This window comes from Chelonoidis abingdonii, chromosome 6, assembly GCF_003597395.2.
Source record: "Chelonoidis abingdonii isolate Lonesome George chromosome 6, CheloAbing_2.0, whole genome shotgun sequence".
Taxonomy (NCBI): domain Eukaryota; kingdom Metazoa; phylum Chordata; order Testudines; family Testudinidae; genus Chelonoidis; species Chelonoidis abingdonii.
The window spans coordinates 21,625,119-21,643,872 of record NC_133774.1 but is presented as its reverse complement, the minus strand read 5'-3'; the positions used below and the strand labels follow the sequence as shown (position 1 = coordinate 21,643,872).

Below are 18,754 nucleotides of genomic sequence, written 5' to 3'. Positions count from 1 at the left end.
ACTGTGGTTTGAGTCCACAAACACTTGTTTTCTGCCCATTTCCTTGGCATTGGAATCGGCTGCTGAGTCAGCTGGCATGTCATGGAACCCATATCTGTGTCTGGAAAGAGTACATATGCTTTTGACTCCACGTTATTCACGATTCTTTGTGTTTTAGGCCCCATTAAAACTTGGGTAGTTGAGGCTTAGATATGAAAGTTGTAAAGAATTTGGAACTAGGAAGCAAAAAGTTGCAATCTTAAAAGGTAATCATGCTGAAGCCAAAATGGTCTCTACTTTCTTACACCACCGCTGACTCTCGAGTTCGTTTTGTGTGGATTGTATTCAACCCTTTCTTTCAGACACTGTAGTGTGACTCCATTGAAACTAAAATCCTTGCAAGTGTAGCCAAAGAATAAACTTCGTCCAGAGCTTGGGCTCAGAAATTACACCCTGCTATAGCAGCAAATGGAGTAGTTTATTTTTTGTATAAAAGTAGTTTCTAAATAGGTCAGGTTTGCAACAGATCCTGAAGCTGATGGTTTTAGGGAGCTTTATCTATTCTTCTCAGAGTGTATCACTCCCTCTTACTTTACAATGTGGTCACCAAAAGAAAGCCACCCTGTCTTTATCTATGTGTGCAGCCTTTACATCTGACTTGGTATCCATTATTTAGAAATGTACTTTACTATCTAGACAGTAGCTGCAATTTTAGAAGTAGGGCGGGCTAACAATTTGTTGTTAAAGGTGACCTTGGAGAATTTAGTGAGGCCAAATACATCACTGCATTGCTTCAAAATAGCTAGAAAAGCCAAAAGTGCACCTTCACCAAGAGCTGTAACGTTTCTGGAGTGCTTTTCAGAGTTCTGAAATTTCATTATGCTTGGTCTGCACTTAAAAAGTTTTACTAGCGTAACTGTGTTGCTGAGAGGTGTGATATTTACTGTTATGGTTATGCTGGTAAAAGCCCAAGTGTAGATACAGCTATACTAGTATAGTGCACTTTATACTAATTTGTCTTATTTTACTTTGCCAAACAAGGATAAGATATGCCAAAATAAGCACTCTTATACTGGTACAACTGTGTCTCTGCTGGTGTGGGGAGGAGGGGGTAGGGCTGGGGTGGGCAAACTTTTTGACCTGAGGGCCACATCGGGATTGTGAAATGGTATGGAGGGCCAGGTAGGGAAGGCTGTGCCTCCCCAAACAGCCTGGCCCCTGCCCCCTCCTGCTTCCCACTCCCTGACTGCCCCCCTCAGAACTCCCGACCCATCCAACCCCCCCCCCTCCTTGTCCCGTGACCACCTCCTCCCTGACCCCTATCCACATCCCTGCGTCCGACAGGCCCCCTGGGACTCCCACCCTCTCTCCAACCCCTCCTCCCTGTCCCCTGACAGCTCCCTCCTGGGACCCCCGCTCCTAACTGCCCCCTGGGATCCTACCCCCTATCCAACCGCCCCTCCCCCCAGCCCCTTTCAGACTGTGGCCCTGCGAACATGGACGGAGGACTCAGGAGGAACAGGGGCAGCGGCATAGCTGGAGAGAAACAGCGGTTTCCCCTTTAAAGCACCGCTTCTCTCTGGGTGGCTGTGCAGCCGCCTGGTGCTGCTCCTGAGTCTTCCGGCCTGCGCTCACTGTGCTTCTGCTGCTCGCACCTCCCTCTTGCTCCCCTGAGGCTGCAGGTGAGCCTCCCTCCCTGCTCTCCCCTGCCTCTTCCCCCCCACATACAGGGAAGTTCGCGGGTGCTGAGCTGCCCAGTGGCGCAGTGAGCTGAGGCTGCAGGGGAGTGGAACAGCAAGGGAGGGGTCAGGGGCTAGCCTCCCCATCCGGGAGCTCAGGATGTGGTCCGCAGTCCGTACTTTGCCCACCTCTGGGGTAGGGGATATGGGGTGATGACACTTCAACTATTCCAGCGTAGTTAAAGTGGCAAATTTTTAAGTGTAGACAAAACTTTACCCTAATCTGAGTCTTCCTGATGTTGTGAATGTAAGTTATGGTAAAAAAACCAACCCCCCCCCCCCCAAAAGGCAGTTTTTTAAAGCAGTACACATATTTTGGAGTGTTTTAACAACCTAAACTTTCAAATGAAATAGCAATTTTGGGTGCCAAAATTGAAACACCTTAAAATCTTCGGATGATACCTTACAGGGGCCTGATTTTCAGAGAGTGGATGCTCAGCACTTTCTTAAAATCAGGCCCTTTTAAGACATTTCAGGTTTGGGACCCAGAAAAATCAAGGCAACCCTAAACCACCAGATACTTGGAAAATTTAGGCCTTGAGCATTCTGGATTCCTGTTGCTTCCTTAAGACTTGACCATCAAATACTTAAGAACAGGAGTAATTTTACATATGCAGGAATATAATGAGACTACTTATGTGTGTAACGCAGGGGTGAAAGTAAGGCGGTACGGGCCAGTACGGTGTACAGGTAAAAAGTGGCTGCCGGCACTGGCCCCTAGCTCTTACCGTACTGGTAAGTTTTCAATTTTACTTTCACCCCTGGTATAAAAATACTTATATACATGTTTGCAAGACCAGGGCCTTGATTGGTCAGAATAATGCTGGCTTTTTTATCAGAGCTGAAATATCTTTGTTTAACATATATGAATTGTTAGTAGAGACAATAACTGGTCTGTATAGCTGCTAAAAAATTTATATTTCTTCATCTCCTGTTTGTCTGTACTGTTTTTCCCAGTTCAGCAATAACTTTTACCAAATCTTTTTGTTTCTGTTCCCTTTAAACTGTTGCTGTTTGAAGACATAGCTCAGTGTGTCTTAACAGAGGTTGTTTGAGTCCTTCCCTTAGAGTTGGATTTGGCAGCATCCTTTGCATTGTTGTTTTGATTACAGTCATTTTGGGTTTGATTACCAGACTGGTAGCACAGAGTTATGATCTGATAGTTCAAAGGACATTTTGCATTTTTCTATTCTCCAGCTTTTATCTTTAAAGTATCAGCATATAGTCTGTTCCAGGAGTGGAAACGTGGATTATAGGAAAGCACATGTAGTCTCTGCTTTAGGGGTTCTGGGTCACCAGCGATCTAGTTCTAAAATTATAATTAATAGGTTTTTTTGGAGGAAGCAGCTGTATTGGGATAGAAGCCTGGTCTTAAAATGTATCCAGATTTTGATGAGCAGCCTTGGTTGATCCCAGTGCTCCTCAGAGTTCAGCTAGGAGCCGCAGTAGCAGACCTCACTAACTCTTTAAATACATAAAGAAAGGATTTGACTAACCATGGGGAAGACAGTATTGCTTCAACGTAGGGAAAAGCACAGTGGGGATCATGGGAACTGCTTATGTTATTTTGACTGTATTATGTTTTATCTTTTGATCATAGGCAGTGGGGGAGAGGATGTGTATATATTCTTATTTACTATTTGTATTGTGATAGCCCCTAAGAGTCTCAGGATCCTAGTGTGATAGGTACTGTACATACACAGACTAAAAGAATGGGCCCAGCCCCAAAGAGTTTACCATCCAAGTAAATAACACATGCCCTGATCCTTTAAGCTTTTTGTTCTTCCCACAGCAAGCAGGGAACCGTAAGAAAATCACAACTTGTAAGACATGTAAAGAATTGCCAGCTTTTTTATTTTTAATTAGAAATGTGCATTTTTACAATATACTTCAGTACCAGGAGGTCTGTTGAAAGTGAATCTTACACCAGAGCACTGGAAATGACCGCCAGAAGCAGGCGGATAGATCACTTGATAAATTGCCCTGTTCTATTCGTTCTCTCCGAAGTACCTGGCACTGGCCACTGCTGGAAGACAGGATACTGGACTGGATGGGCCATTGGTCTGACCCAGGAAATTAATTCTTATGAAATTGATTCATCTATTGATGTGCTTGTGTGATCTGCATTAAGCTGTTTGGTATGTTTTGCCAGACATGCTCACGTTCCTTAACCCAATCATTTGGAATACAAGAATTCTATTCCCATTCAGCTAACTGCTCTTGGGAAGTCAGCTGTGTTACAATTCTTGTATTTTAAAGTGACATGGTTCCCATCTGGCATGAGCCAGGTTGATCATTTCCTTTTAACTTAGTTGAACATGCCTTCTTGATACTGCACCATTGTCAAAAATGTAACATGCCATTGTACTCTGTCTCGTGCTGGCCCGTAGAATACATTTAAATGATCTCCATGTTTGGAGGGGAGGGAGAATTTTACAGATTAATGCTGCTACTGTCAGGGCTAGAATCTTCAGGAACTAAAATATATAGATTTCCAAAAATCTGATTCACAGCTCATGGTAAGCCTCTAGCATATAAAGTCTAGCATACAATTATTATTTCTCTACAGCCTAATTTATCACAAACCGGGAAGAGACTTTCAGCATCTTGTAAACATCGTGATTGTCATTTTGGCTGTTGTTAAGTCAGGGAGAGTGTATTCCTGAGGAGGCTGGGCTGTAGCTGGTCAGAATGGGATTTTAAAATCAGAGCGTTTGCAGATAAAGTGATCAGCTGCTATTTCTTTTTCTCTTTCTGCTGGCAGCTCCTCACAAATACTATATTGGATTTCGGTATGTCCATCCTCTGACAGAAGAAGCAATTGAAGAGATGGAGAAAGATGGCGTTGAAAGGGCTATTGCATTCACACAGTATCCGCAGTACAGCTGTTCTACCACGGGTGAGTGTGTCTGCGAAAGTGCAGTAAAAGAGGAAGATAAACAGCATATAGACAAATATATTCGAACAGCTGAGAGTCCAAGCGCAAGGGGCTTATGAAAGCATGTGGGAACTTTTGGGATGCGATTGAAAACCCAGCCTGCCTTCCTCAAAACCAGCTTCCTGGTTGGCCTGCTTTAAGTTTCCCAATTATAAGTAGAAGCCTGTTCTCTAGCAATAAGGAATTTTAAATGTATAGGCCTTGTTAAACCTCCATGCCTCACAACATCCCTATGAGGGGTCATACCAATTTTACAGATAGGTAAACTGAAGCACAGCACCATAGAAGGGCACTTTCCTGAGGTTACATAAGTGAGTTGCATAGCCAGAAATGGAACCGAGGAGTCCTGACTCACAGTCACCTGCTCTAACCATTAGAGCCACTATCAGTGCCAATGAAATCAGAAACCTACATAACAGGAGTACGTCCATGTTCTAGAGGTATATATTTCCAGCCCCTCCCCTGGCCCTAGGACAGGTGATAATTCTTTGTGTACATTTCAGTGTAAAGCAGAGACCCATCCTCCCCATACAAGATAACACGCTTTTGGGTTTTCTGTAGCTCACAGTGATGCTTAGTGTAATGCTCCCTTAATAGCTCCTGAAAATAACTTTGCTTTAGTTGAGGATTAACTTGGCAGGTAGAAAAGGTCTCTTAGTTATATAGACTTCATGAGGTAAGTATTTTTTTCTACACTTGTGCTCTCAGTTCTGATTTGCAGTGTAATGTATTTGATACCGAGTCCTTAAAATAGTGAAGTGGCTGGTTGTAAAACTCTTTTTGTCTGGCAGCAGCCACAGTTCTGATGAATGTGTAACTAAAGCTCCTGCTAATCTCCTAATTTTGTGCATTTCAGGAAGCAGCCTAAATGCCATTTATCGCTACTATAATAAAAAGGGGGAGAAGCCAAAGATGAAATGGAGCATTATTGACAGGTGGCCCACACATCCCCTTCTCATTGAGGTATGGAGTTTGTATGCAAACCATTGTGGCTGTCAGGAAAACTATCTCACTGCTTGTCAATTGAGCAGATTGGACATGGAGTTATTGAGGGTACGTCTCCACAGCAAGAGAAGACACACAGCAGTGAGTCTCAGAGACCAGGTCAGCTGACTTGAGCTCCTGCAGCGGGGCTAAAAAATAGCTGTGGAGACATTCAGGCTGGGGCTGAAGCCCAGCCTCTGAAATCTGGCAAGGGAGTCTCAGAGTCTGGGCTCTAGCCTAAGCCTGAACATCTACACTGCTCTTTTTAGCTTTGCGGCACAAACCCCATGAGCCTGAGTTAGCTAACCCAGGCTCTGAGACTCGCGGCATGGGGTTATTTTTTTGCTGTGTGGACGTACCCCACGAGACCACTTGTCTTAAAGGGACACAGACTTGTTCCCTGATTTAGATTGTTTCAAAATTTTAAAAACCTCAGAACAAAAGGAATATTTCAATTTTATGTTGTATTTCATAATATAAAATATATATCCTATGTGCTAGGTCTGAAATTACTGGGGGCAGTGTTAGTTCAGGATTAATGTGTGGAAGCTTGCATTGCTTCCATAGACCTCCATGTAATCCGTGCTAGTAATGTCACCCTGAGATCCACAGCCTAAGGGGCTCGATTATCCTCCCATTGAAGTTCACGGTAGATTTCTCATTGACTTCAGTGGGAACAGAATCAGGACTCCCTTCAAAAAGAAGTGAAGAAGAGGGGGGAAACAGGAATGTACTTGACTGAGGGAGAAGTCTCTTTTCTTTTTTTTTTTAGTTTAAAGAGGTGGAGTGCATGTGCTGGGCTTCTAATTACAGCACTAATATGGTTTTGTATTATTCTAAAGGCCTTGTCGGCATCAGAGAGGTGGTAATGCTGGCCACAGCCATAGCTGTGGCAGAAACACTTAACAGCAGGCACATTCTGCTCCTTCCTTTCTTGGGAAGATGTTAGTTGCTGTTTTTGCTGGGGAGAGACAGAGAGAGATGCCAGGAGAGCGTGAAAAGCAGAGTTGGGAGCTTTTCTTCTTCTTCTGCCTTTGACTTTTGCATTTTCACTCTGGTCTCTGACTGACTAGTGCAAGTGACTGAGGGGAGACCAAGGGAGAACAGTAGTTCTTGGCACTTGCGTGTGCCATTCACTTCTTTCACTGAGATGTTTCAGCAGAGTTCAGGAATCCGCTGCATGATCAAATAATCTACCAAATGCTGCTCTCCATTAGATGGATTGCACACAAATACAGCTGCGTTTTGTAAGCTAACCAACATGCATTTCTCCATGCCCAAGGGAGCCTGTAAGTGAAGGGCTGGCTCAGCCTCTGATTGTATCATTGCAGCAGAAATTAAAGTTTAATTTTTTGTAATGTTTTTATCCTGGTGGTGTTGCAACGTGTCTGGTAGGGAGCTGCAGACAGTCACGGCAAACTGTTTTTTTCCTTCTGGCAGCACCGTGTGCAAGTTGTTAAGTCAGCTTCTTTTCCTTTCTGTATGTTTCCTTGCCACCTGGACATGAATATCTAGGGCTAAGTTCTGATCTCAGTCACTGCTGTGACTCTAAGGTCAGAATCATTACCTAATCTGCCATGTGGGAAAACAAGGCTTTGGTTTTCAGGTTTTGATTAACTGAAATAATCTGTCTCCCCGTGTTCTGTCCTATCAGTTAACCTCATATAAGGAACTCGTTCTATCAGCACACAGATTTAAATGTCAGGTTGGGGGCAGAGCATTCTGAAAGAGGGGAACCTGATCTCCCTGTAGGCCCATCAAAGCCCAAGTTTGTTATCCTTTAGGTCATGCATTTTACACAGCGGGCTTCTGTTAGTGAGAGCAGCTTGACTGAGGGTGTGCAGGCGGACACTGATTCAATTTGCTGTAATATCTTAACTTGTGTTCTGTGCCTGAAGTCCAAGTAGCTGACCCAAAGCTCATTGGAGCCTGTCAATGGACTGCAACAGGTTTTGATTTAGGCACTGTAATTCATTATTTACTGAACATTTTATTGTACACACTATTGATCAAACTCCCACTGGCATGCTACTAAAAAAAGAACCTCTGCTGTCTCGTCAGAAGGTCTTATGGTGAGCTAACGAAAAGCAGAGCCAATTTGTGCACATTATTTTTAGCAGATGGGTGCATCTCCTGTTACTGATCTTTACTCTTTTGCCTTCCTCTTACAGTGCTTTGCAGACCACATACAAAAAGAACTGGATCTGTTTCCACCTGAGAAAAGGAAAGATGTTGTCATTCTTTTCTCAGCTCACTCACTCCCAATGTCTGTAAGTAACATGAAGTCACCTCTGAAGTTGTTAAAGCTCCGTCGCATGGGAGAGTCACACAATTGGTCTGATGGGTTGCATCTCTGGCAAAGCAAAGTTTTGAGTAGCCTGCAGCTTGTAGGCCATCAGAGTTAGACCAGGCAAGGAACAGAACCTACTTCTTTGCCCATTGCTTCCACATGAGGATAATGCGGGGGGGATAATTGTTTTCTCACCTTTCAAAAAGAAAATACTCTCCCTGAAACAGTGAGAGTAGAATCTTTGCACCTTTGGAATACACCAGCTAGAGTGGGAGATTTTAACACAGTGGGCTGGCAGTAACTAGCAACTTCAATACAGTGGCCTCTAATTATTTGAGGCGGGGAATCAGTGGCATTGTACCACATAAATTGAGGCTGCAGAATCTGTCTTCATTTGTGTGAAGAGGAACAATCAGGTGATGTGGCAAAGGACAATTTCATAATGAATTCTTCTGTAAAACTGCCTTGTTCCGTAAACACACATTTAAAATGCTTTCAATACTAATATTTCAGAGTGTCCCAGTTCAGCCAAATCATGTGTGTCATGGTTCACCTTCTAATAATGTCCACTGGGGTCTTTTTATTATTATTAAAAGTTAAAAAAAAACTCGTGGAATATGTCACAGTCAACTGGTGTAATTCAAAACGGTGTTCTGTGTTCTGGAAGTCATTCCCGTGCCAGTTAGGGTGAGATGCAGGTTACTGCTGTTTCAGAAGTACTGTGTTAAAAGTAATCTTTGGTCCTTTCCTTTTGTTACTGCCTAGCCCCGGGAAACTTGTATTCTTGGAATATGCTGCCATCTAGTGATTAATAGCAGTGGGAACAGTGGACATCAGCAGTATTATCTGTTTATTTGTACGAAAGTAGCACTTAAGAGTCCCAGCAGAGATCTGGGCCCCGTTGTGCCAAGCACTGTAGAAGCACGTGGTGAGGGACAGTTCCTCCTCTGAAGAGCTGAGAGTCTAAATAGATAAGACAGACAAAAGGTGGGAAGGCAAAGAGAGTCATGGAGAAGTTGAGGTCACGCATCAGGTGAGCAGCTGAACCAGGAGCAGAACTATGACTCCTGACTTCCAAATTTTAACGTGCATTTTTCTTGCTTTTGTTTTTCCCCTATGGGTCTGCAGAGTTCCTACTTGCTCTTTTCAGAGCTGTAAGGACACACATCTTGTTTTCTGCATTAGTTGCTCCCCTTTTCCTGCATTGACTTCCCGGTTACCCATCCTTTGTTTTACTATTTCACTTGAATGCCCATCAGCACTGCTCCTTGAATCAGCCAACAGGAGTCATGTTGAATGGCATGGAACGTTCCTCTTCTTCCACTATTTCATTCCCCAATGTGTTGCTGCCTCCACTGCTGTCCCAGACTTTGCTGGCAAGGGAAGAAATTGACACTGAATGCACTGTGAGTGGCCTATCCTGTAGTGCAGAGTAATACCGCTAGGGCACTGGGCACAACAAGGAGCTTTTCCCCAACATGTTTGTACTGCTGTTTCACTTGAATTGAAGAGAATATAAATAGTAAACATGAGCTTTCTCCAGTCTGAGCTGGGGATAGGATTCAGTACTCCTCGGCTTTATTTCTAGTTCTGCTACTGGCTCACTGTGTGACTTGGCCAAGTCACTTATGCTCTCCGTGCCTCAGTTTTCTCATCCATAAAATATTAAAGTATCTGTAAAATGTCAAACCCACAGAAGTATTATGAGTATTAAATATTTTTTAAATGCTTTGAGATCCTCTGTTGGAAGGCAATTACATTTATGCAATAAAAGAAGTCTGTGAAATGTGAGTTTGATGCTAAAGTAATTGAAAAGAAACCATTTGTGACTCCAGCTAGTGACTGAAAACACATGCATGAAGTCTGTCAGGGAGGAGCATAGTCTTTGCGATGGCAAAGATAGGCCTATTACATGTCAGACTGAGAGTTTATAACTCTCTTAAATTCTAAATTATCCAGTAAAATAATAGTAGTTACGTTCATTATGGTATATGTAACGGTTAACAATTTCTGTTGCCTGCACAAACATCTGCCATTGTGTGAGGCACAGCTGCTGCAGCATGTTGCAGGGGATACATGCACTGTGCTCATGCATGGAGACTTTGCTTGCTTGCTTCCCTTCATTTAGAATGAGTGATTGAGACTGAATGTTTTTAGATGCTCTTTGCACATGAAAAAACGTAACATTCATGAAGAATGAAAGACCAGTGTTTCTGTGCTGCAGGTAGTGAACCGTGGCGATCCATACCCTCAAGAGGTAGGAGCTACTGTCCAAAGAGTCATGGAGAAGCTCGACTTTTCCAACCCCTATAGGCTCGTGTGGCAGTCCAAGGTATGTGGTCAGAAGGAAGTTGTTAAAAGCCATCTGCAGCCCCTTAGTCATCAAAGTTTAGGATGATCTCTTCTCTCCCAACTTTATTACAGCCTCTTCCTCTCTCTCCTACTTTCTGGAAGTATCTATGTTCCAATGGAATGGTGCTTTTTGTACTTGGATGTTATCTTCTGTATATATTTAACAGCCACTTTAAGTTTTTGCCACTTTACAGAAGTTCTTGATGCATCATTCCCAAGTAAACTTCTGATAGCCCAGAGATTCTCCAGTACTCCTCATATGCTCATCCAGTGGTGGGGATTTTTCTCTGACTAGCAGCTGGAAGTAGGAAGCAAATGAACTATGATGAAGTCTGCTGAAATATTGCTTAGAGTCCTTCCAAAAGATTGCTTATATGATTACGTCCATTGTTAAGGACATGAGCCCAATCCAAATAGACTTCATTTTTTTTAAAGCAGGTAACGCAGAATGGGTTGATTTATATCTCTCTTTGCACATGATGTTTATAAACTCCAATTGAAATGAAGGATCTTTAAGAAATGTTAGCCTCATCAGAATTATATAGTGTCAGTAATTTACATTTATCAAATGTGTTACAGTTACGGAGGCAGAGTTGTTTTGTTCTAAAGCTAGGAAGCAGCAAGTAAAATATTGTGTTAACTCCGCATCTGTACTTTTTGGATGTTAAAGGAACACCATCGGCTTATTTAGTCTTAAAAATGGAAATATTCTTTAAAGACAGGTAAATCCTGCTCAGTAGCTGTGGCGGGGGAGGGTTGGAATGAAAAACAAAGGATGCTTATTTTATTTGTGATAATTTTTTAAAGTGCCCCTCTAAAAGCCAATCATCCACTCATATTTATATTAAACAACACACATTTTAAGTAAATGCAGTGTCATAGGATTCTGCTTGTTGTCAGGATGGATTGTCTGGAAGCCTAAACAGAGAGGCAGTGTCTCTTCATCAAAAAGTAATAGATGGAGACGTGGACAAAGATACTGCTAAACATCATAAGATAAACAGACAAATTTGATTCTTCATTGAATAGATAAGAATATGTGTAGGTTAATTAAAGGACAACAGAAGATAATTCTTGTAGAAATGAATTTATCAAGGCTTGAAGAAAGATTTTTTTTTCCTCCCACTTTCTTCTAGGTTGGCCCAATGCCCTGGCTGGGTCCTCAGACAGATGAAACTATTGAAGGACTCTGTAAAAGGGGAAAGAAGAACATTTTGTTGGTTCCAATAGCATTTACCAGTGACCACATTGAAACTCTCTATGAGCTGGATATTGAATATGCGCAAGTTTTAGCAAATGAGGTAAACATCACTTCAGGTCTCATAATTGTTTGGGCAATTCTGGTCCCAAATTTCTTTCCCCTTGTTTTTAGCTCCGATCGTATGGTTAAATGTTGGTATGGGATTTGCTGTTACACTGGTGTAAATCTGAGTTAATCTGAATTGGCTTCAGCGGTGTTGCTTTGAATTTTTATCAGTGTAGGTGAGAGCTGATTTTGACCCATTTTATTTTAACTGAGATAAATGGCTTGTATGATCAATCAAGGTGTTTGGGGAACCTGGTATCAAAGTAAAATGTTGTCTTCTCATTTTAGCTGTGCTGAAAAAATATTACTACATTTAATTCATTCATTTTAGGGCAGCCTCTAAATGATATAGAAAATGATGTTCTTCAAAAAAGATACTGGGGTATTATTTTTTTCCATAACAGCTCTTTATTTTTCTCTGTTCTCTTGTTTTGGATTCAGTGTGGAGTTGAAAATATCAGAAGAGCAGAGTCTCTTAATGGAAATCCATTGTTCTCCAAGGTATCCGTATTGTTACTATAGCTTTAGTAAAAAATACAGCGTACCACTCCTCTGGAAAGAGCTAGCAGATTGTTGGTTTCCTCCCATATTATTAAAACATTCTGAGTTTGACTGTTAACATAGAATTCCCTATACTTTGTAGTTCATAGACCACAAGCTTTTTTCCTTTGTCACTGTGTTATTTTTTTAATTGATACTTATTTTGAACGTTGTTTTAACAAAGAAAAGCCATTTTTCTCTTATCATTTTCAGTCACCTATTTATTGAGATTTCCAGAAAAGCAGAAATATTCCTTTTTAGGGCCAATATTATGCCAATGAATTTTTAAAATCAAGGTCCCCATTGAAATCAAGGGGAAGTTATATTTAAAAAATTGGTGTCACGACACATCCCTTGGTCTGACCGACTGTTGGTCTGGCTAACTTGTTAATTTGGTAATGTGTATGTTTTTTTGCAAGTGGTTCCCTCACTTCTGCTTTTTAATACTCTGTCTTTCAGGCACTGGCAGACTTGGTCTATTCACATATCCAGTCGAATGAAATCTGCTCCAAGCAGTTAACCCTCCGCTGTCCACTTTGTGTAAATCCTGTCTGCAGGGAGGCAAAATCCTTCTTCACTAATCAGCAGCTGTGACATGCAGCGTAGAAGAACAGACTTGATTTGTGCAGGGAAATCACTTAATGGTGCAACAATGCAGCCATCAGAAATTGCACACAGATAGCCAAACTCTAGCTTTCTGGTACACTCTTCTAACCCCAGTGACTTCAGTGGGGTTGCAATTTTGTAACAGAGATGAAAATTTGAAGTTTTTCCTTTTTTTATTTGAGAGATGTGGGTGGAAGAGAAGGAAGGAAGGGCTTGATGCAGTGAGGTGCTGAGAGGTCTCAATTCCCCTGGGACTAATGGGCACTTCATAGCATAAGGCCCAAACGTAAGCACTGAAAAACCTTTGATACAAACTGGCATCTAAAGCTCTTTGCAGGGAGTTCTTTATATGCACTAATGTCATGAATATATTCATTTCAGCCTTCCAGGTAGAGTGTACTATTTTTTTTTATTTTTATTTTTTGCTACTGGTGCAGTATTGCTAACACAGTTACCAGTCATCTTCTCTTACAGATATATTTTCAGATATGTTTTGAATTCTGATTTTTTAAAAAATAATATGTATATTTTTTAAAACATAGAAGATTATTTTGGTTTTCCTGGGAGAAAAGAGATTCTGCAAAAGCCCAAACAGGCTTTCCCCCTTTGGAACAGTGGCATTGTAGAAGATTTGTTTACATTTTCTTGAAACTTTCTTATTGTCTGAAGGAAAATCTCTGTCTGTGGAGAGCATGAAGTGAAAGAAATGACCCAGGACTGAGTTATATTTTTGAAGCACACTCCACTTAAATGGAGTTCTAGATATATTTCAAACCTCGTTACTGTCAACAGCAAACACTGTAGCTGGTTGTAAGGGTTGGCTTATCCTTCAAACCAAATGTTTTTCTCTTCTCCAAAGGACTTCTCTGATTAAGCAAATTCAGAAAGTTGAACTGGCTCTTCTGAGGGGTTATAGATTTGCTCTGTGCTTTCCACTGCGTCAGGACATTGTGGTTTTTGTGGGATATCTATGGAGTTACATGGGCACAATCGATCCAGTTTAATTCATGTTGTCAATTAAAACCCCAGTGATATATTAGGAGTCATTTACATTGTGGTGGGTGTGCCAGATGAGGGGTGCAGAATGCCTCTTATCCTAACAGCTGCTGTGGGTATAAATTTCCTAACCCAGAAACAGAGTTCTGCCCTATTACAGTCCCTGAGCTATTTTTAGGGCCTGATCCTGACCCATCTAAATCTCCATTGATATCAGTCCAGCATTTGAATACACTGGGAATGCAGTCTAGTCCTAACTATTTAAATTATGGAGGTCTTATGAAATAAAGCAGTGGCCATTCAGCACAGTCTCAGCTGCTGGCCACTACTCAGCATTTCTCAGTTTTGGCTTGAAATACATTCAGAATGGAATTATCCTAGAGTCTGGATTAGCAGTCCCATCGTACAGGGGACATTCCCTTGAGGACTAGAAGAATCCATTAAAAGTATTCTGTGGGAGAGCTCGTTTATAGGCATTGGTCTAGCTGTCAGCTTCATGAATACAAATATTTATCTATATAATTAGCACCGAATACTGGAGGCTGTTTGCAAGTTGTTCTAACATGCAATGGTTGCTTAAATTGATAATCAACTAATCATAAGATGTGAAGGGCAGGGGCTGTGATTATTAGACAATTTTATTAGCTCAGATAATTGTGCGATGCACATAGTTTGTGCTCCTGATCATCCAGGGATAGGGTTGTTTAAGGATAACATAGGCCCCTGTTGCCATAAAACCTTGTTTTGCTCCATTTTATGTTGAAAGAGCTGACATTTAGGATGCTGGAGACATAAATTAACATAATTATCAGCCAGTGGGCTAGATACACTGGTATAGGGAGATGGAAATTACACTTCCTGCCTCAGCGCCCCCCTCCCCCTCCTGCCTGTCTCTCTGCCTAATACTCTCCCGGAGGGAGGAACAAGGTTTTTCCACTGTCACCCCTATTTCAGCTTCCCAATGCGTGTGTAAAGGGAAAGGCTACATTTTAACTACTCTGGGGGCTTCATAGGAGGTTGCTGCAGCGCTGCTGAATCAGTACATCATATACAGGGCCTGCACCTTTCACTTCTTTGAACAGATTCTTACAGTCCCCCAGCTCTTCAGCAGAAAGGCGGCTGCTGCTGCTGCTGCTGCACCGGTGTGGGCAAACTTTTTGGCCTGAGGGCCGCACTGAGTTTCATAAATTGTATGGAGGGCCGGTTAGGGGAGGGGGTTGTGGCCCAGCCCCCACCTCCTGTCTGCCNCCCCATCCACACACCCTCGCTCCCTGTCCCCCTGAGTGCCCCCAGACCTCTGCCACCCCATCCAACCCCTCCTCTCATTCCTGATGGCCCCCATGGGCCCTCTGCCCCATCCAACCCCACCTCCTTCCTGACTGCCCCCCCTGGGATCTCGGCCCCATTCAACCCCGTTTCTCCCCTGACCGCCATCCACACTGCTGACCACCACCCTGAACTCCCCTGCCCTCTATCCAACCCCCCCTCTCCCTGCCCCCTTACTGCGCTGCCTGGAGCACTGGTGGCTGGTGGCACTACTACAGCCGCGCCGCCTGGCTGGAGCCGGGCCATGCTGCCCAGGGGTGGCTCCAGGCACCAGCCCAGCAAGTGCGTGCTCTGATGGCAAGCCGCGGGGGCAGCCTGCCAGTTGCTATGAGGGCAGTACTCAAGCAGCTTCACCTGGAGAAACGCTGCCGAATCTGCCTGCCTGCCGTGCTTGGGGCGGCAAAAACCTAGGGCCATCCCTGACGCTGCTGCCACCACCACGCAGCACAGAGACCAGGTCAAGCTGGGCTTTTCCCCAGGAACTCACAGCCCCGCCACCCAGAGCATTGCCCCGGTGGTGGAGCATGCGAGCTGAGGCTGCAGGGGAGGGGCCACGGGCTAGCCTTCCAGGCCAGGAACTTGGGGGCAGGACGGTCCGGGCCGTAGTTTGCCCACCCCTGTGCTGCGCCCTATTTTCATGCTGGACTCCCTGCCGCTGAGGTGTGCTGGGATTAATGCCCGTGGAAGCCGAATGAATTGAGAGTACTCTGTCTAGCGTTCTGATTTTCAACACTTACACTGCATCTTGCTTTACAATCCACACAGTCTGGCCTGTGGGCTTGTATAGTCTCTAGACTGCGACAAATTTCATATAACATTTTACCTTCTCTGTGTACATTATTACAATGGTCTTTGCCCTGCTTAGTAGAGTCTGTGTTGGAGAGACTGAAGGAGTGATGGCCAGGCACTGTATGCTAAATTTGTCTTTCTCCAGGAGCTCCAATTGCCTTTAAATTCCTTCAGTCCCAGTCAGAGTCTATTCTCTTGCCTTCTGAGGAGCCACAGCAAGCATTAGTATGCTCATAACTTCTCTTAGCACTAATGGGAGTTAATCACATACGTTTCTATCCTCTCCTTTTATCCCCTTCCCTGCATCCACCCACTGCACGGATGGGAGAATAGGCCACCAAGAGCCAACTGCTTCCCTCGGATGGAATCAAGGAGAGTTACCCACTTGCATTGCTGGGCGAAATTGAGCCCTAACATGGGAAAGCCTCTGACCATGATTTGAAGAATCAGAACACCAGAATAACAATTCTTGAAGCATACCTTGGAGTATATTTTTAACCTTACACCTCCCATTATACAGAAAACTGCTTGTCTCCAATCCTACTTCTGTGCTTTGACTGTTGTAGGGTAACAGAATATAGTATATTTATAAAATTTTCCCACGAATGCCTCTTAAAAGTCTTGAATATATAGGTCTTATATGCACTGTTACCAGCACAATTAGGAATCTATCCAAAGTTGGAAACGGAAGGCTAACTTTATGTGAACATTGTAATATTATACAAATTGATTTGGCTTTTTATTTTCATACTGAAGAATGTAGAGGGAATATTAGTTGGCATTAATTATGAGGCATTACATTTATCCCCAGTAATAGAAGATATTCAGTTTTTATGTATGCTAACCACAAGTGGGATAATTAACAAACCTGTTCAGGCTATTATTGCTATTAGCCCATAGTGTGGAAATCATTTAATTTTCTAGCTTTTAGCAGTCTGATCCTTTCTCAGTGAGTTGGTGTTTTTTTCTTTTTTTAGAGTATAGTATCTCTCACTATTTCACACATTGTTTTGTCTGACAGATTTCATCACAACATCAAAATTATAATAAAATACGATTACAGTTAACCAGGACTATTAATGATTGTGTTTTTAGAAACTACATTTTTTCTTGCATTTTAAAATAATAATTGTGAAAGCAGAGACCCTAATGATAATGCGAATTCCATTGCAACCAAAGTCATTTGACTCTAGAAGTACGTACTTGGAAGTATACATGGGTACAATAACCAAGAGTTTTCTGGGAACTTTCTGTTTGTGTGCCTCGTCATTGTTTAGCATTCTAATAGTCACCATCTTTTGTAACTGTTGTAGTTGGAAGGTTAAAATCTCTTACCTGTTGGTACATTTGTATGCATTCAGCTGCAGCTGAGGCAAGTTTTAAGTGTTTGGGGCTGCTAACGCCAGTCTTACCAGATTCTGAGCTTCTCTGCTCTGGATGAATTGGATGGGAGTTGAAGGTGTTCCCTAGCAGGCTCAGGTCCTTGGGCAATAATCTAGTTTCATAGTGGTTTTAAATGGTACTCCACAATTCGTTTTCAAGGCATTGCTCAAAAGGCCTATGGAGGAGAGGGCGGAAGTAAATATTTGCAGGTGGGGTGCCTGGGTTTGGGTGTGTAACCCCTATTTCATTAAGAAGAGCTCAGCAATTAAATTCCAACATGTCACTTCAAAAACCAGAGGGAGATGGGAAATAAAAGCAATGGTGTCCTGAGGGAAGAAACTGGAATTACAAACATTTGCAAACAATGTGTTTTGGAAGAATTGGCTTGTGACTAGGTTGTCGGCATGGTAATTTTGCTGTGTATCTGGATGCTGAAATGGTATTCAACCACAAGTAAGAAAAACAATCTCCTTAATTACTTATTTAAATAAGTGATAGCTTCCAAAAGTGGTTCCCTACTTGCACAGTGGAGTGTGGGCTTTTTCTCTAATGCATAAGGGAAGAAACCCTAGCACCAGTAAAGTCAATGAGCATTTTGCTATTGAGTTCAGTGGGGTCAGGATTTCACCCAAGGTATTCAGAGGCTCCTTTTAACTTCCCCCTCTATCCCACTCAAAATGTTGGAACTTAGCATGAACTGAAAGATGTGAAAGAGATAATAGTTCCTTTTATTTCGTAATACCTTACATGGGGGTGGGCAACCTTTGGCATGCGGCTCGCCAGGGTAAGCATCCTGACGGGACGGGCCAGTTTGTTTACCTGTCGCATCAGCAGGTTCAGCTAATCGTGGCTCCCACTGGCCGCGGTTCACTGTCCCAGTCTAATGGGGTGGTGGAAAGCTGTGATCAGCAGATCCCTTGGCCCGCGGCGCTTCCTGCCACCCCCATTGGACTGACACGGCGAACTGTGGCCAGTGGGAGCTGTGATCGGCTGAACCTGCAGATGCGGCAGGTAAACAAACTGGCCTGGCTCGCCAGGGTGGTTACCCTGGCGAGCCGCATGCCAGAGGTTGCTGACCTCTGCCTTACATGTTCCAATATTTGCTTTAAATGCAAGACATGGATATTAGATAGAACAGGAACTTCCATTTAGTGTACAATGAATTATTTGTATAATCTGATGTACCAGTTGTCATTAAGATGGATATTGACATTAAATTTTTTTTTAAAGAAATAATTGAGATGTGTCTCTGAATATGTGAAGGAAGATTTTTTTTCAGAGCAATATCCAGCATTCTCTGTGCTAACTTCTTTTTCTTTGTGTGATAAAGAGAAAGTTTACGTGCAGCAATGTTTAACTTATCTATTCTAGGTGCCCCTGCTTTTCAGTGGAAATAATGGTGTTTTATTCCTGTGCGATAGCCTGGTGTCCTGCAGCCACACGTTCTGGGTACATTAAGGTTGGAGTTCACTAATCACTTTAGATGTACTTCTCTCCCTTCGACTCCCCCCCCGCCCATGGTGAGT

The 18,754-nt window shown here is 42.9% G+C and overlaps 1 protein-coding gene across 5 annotated transcripts in view; it reads left to right on the top strand.

The window, feature by feature from the left end:
- Positions 1-18,464, top strand: part of FECH (ferrochelatase) — a 30,437-nt gene extending 11,973 nt beyond the window's left edge. For 2 of the 5 annotated variants that reach the window (XM_032802580.2, XM_032802581.2), the window contains exons 5-11: positions 4,483-4,617; positions 5,513-5,619; positions 7,812-7,910; positions 10,155-10,262; positions 11,419-11,583; positions 12,030-12,089; positions 12,588-18,464. In XM_032802580.2, coding sequence (XP_032658471.1) covers positions 4,483-4,617; positions 5,513-5,619; positions 7,812-7,910; positions 10,155-10,262; positions 11,419-11,583; positions 12,030-12,089; positions 12,588-12,722 — 809 coding nt within the window. In that variant the 3' untranslated portion in view covers positions 12,723-18,464. The remainder of the gene's footprint in view (positions 1-4,482; positions 4,618-5,512; positions 5,620-7,811; positions 7,911-10,154; positions 10,263-11,418; positions 11,584-12,029; positions 12,090-12,587) is intronic. The other 3 variants (XR_012656070.1, XR_012656069.1, XR_012656068.1) reach the window with 3 other exon arrangements.
- The last annotated feature ends 290 nt before the right edge of the window (positions 18,465-18,754 follow it).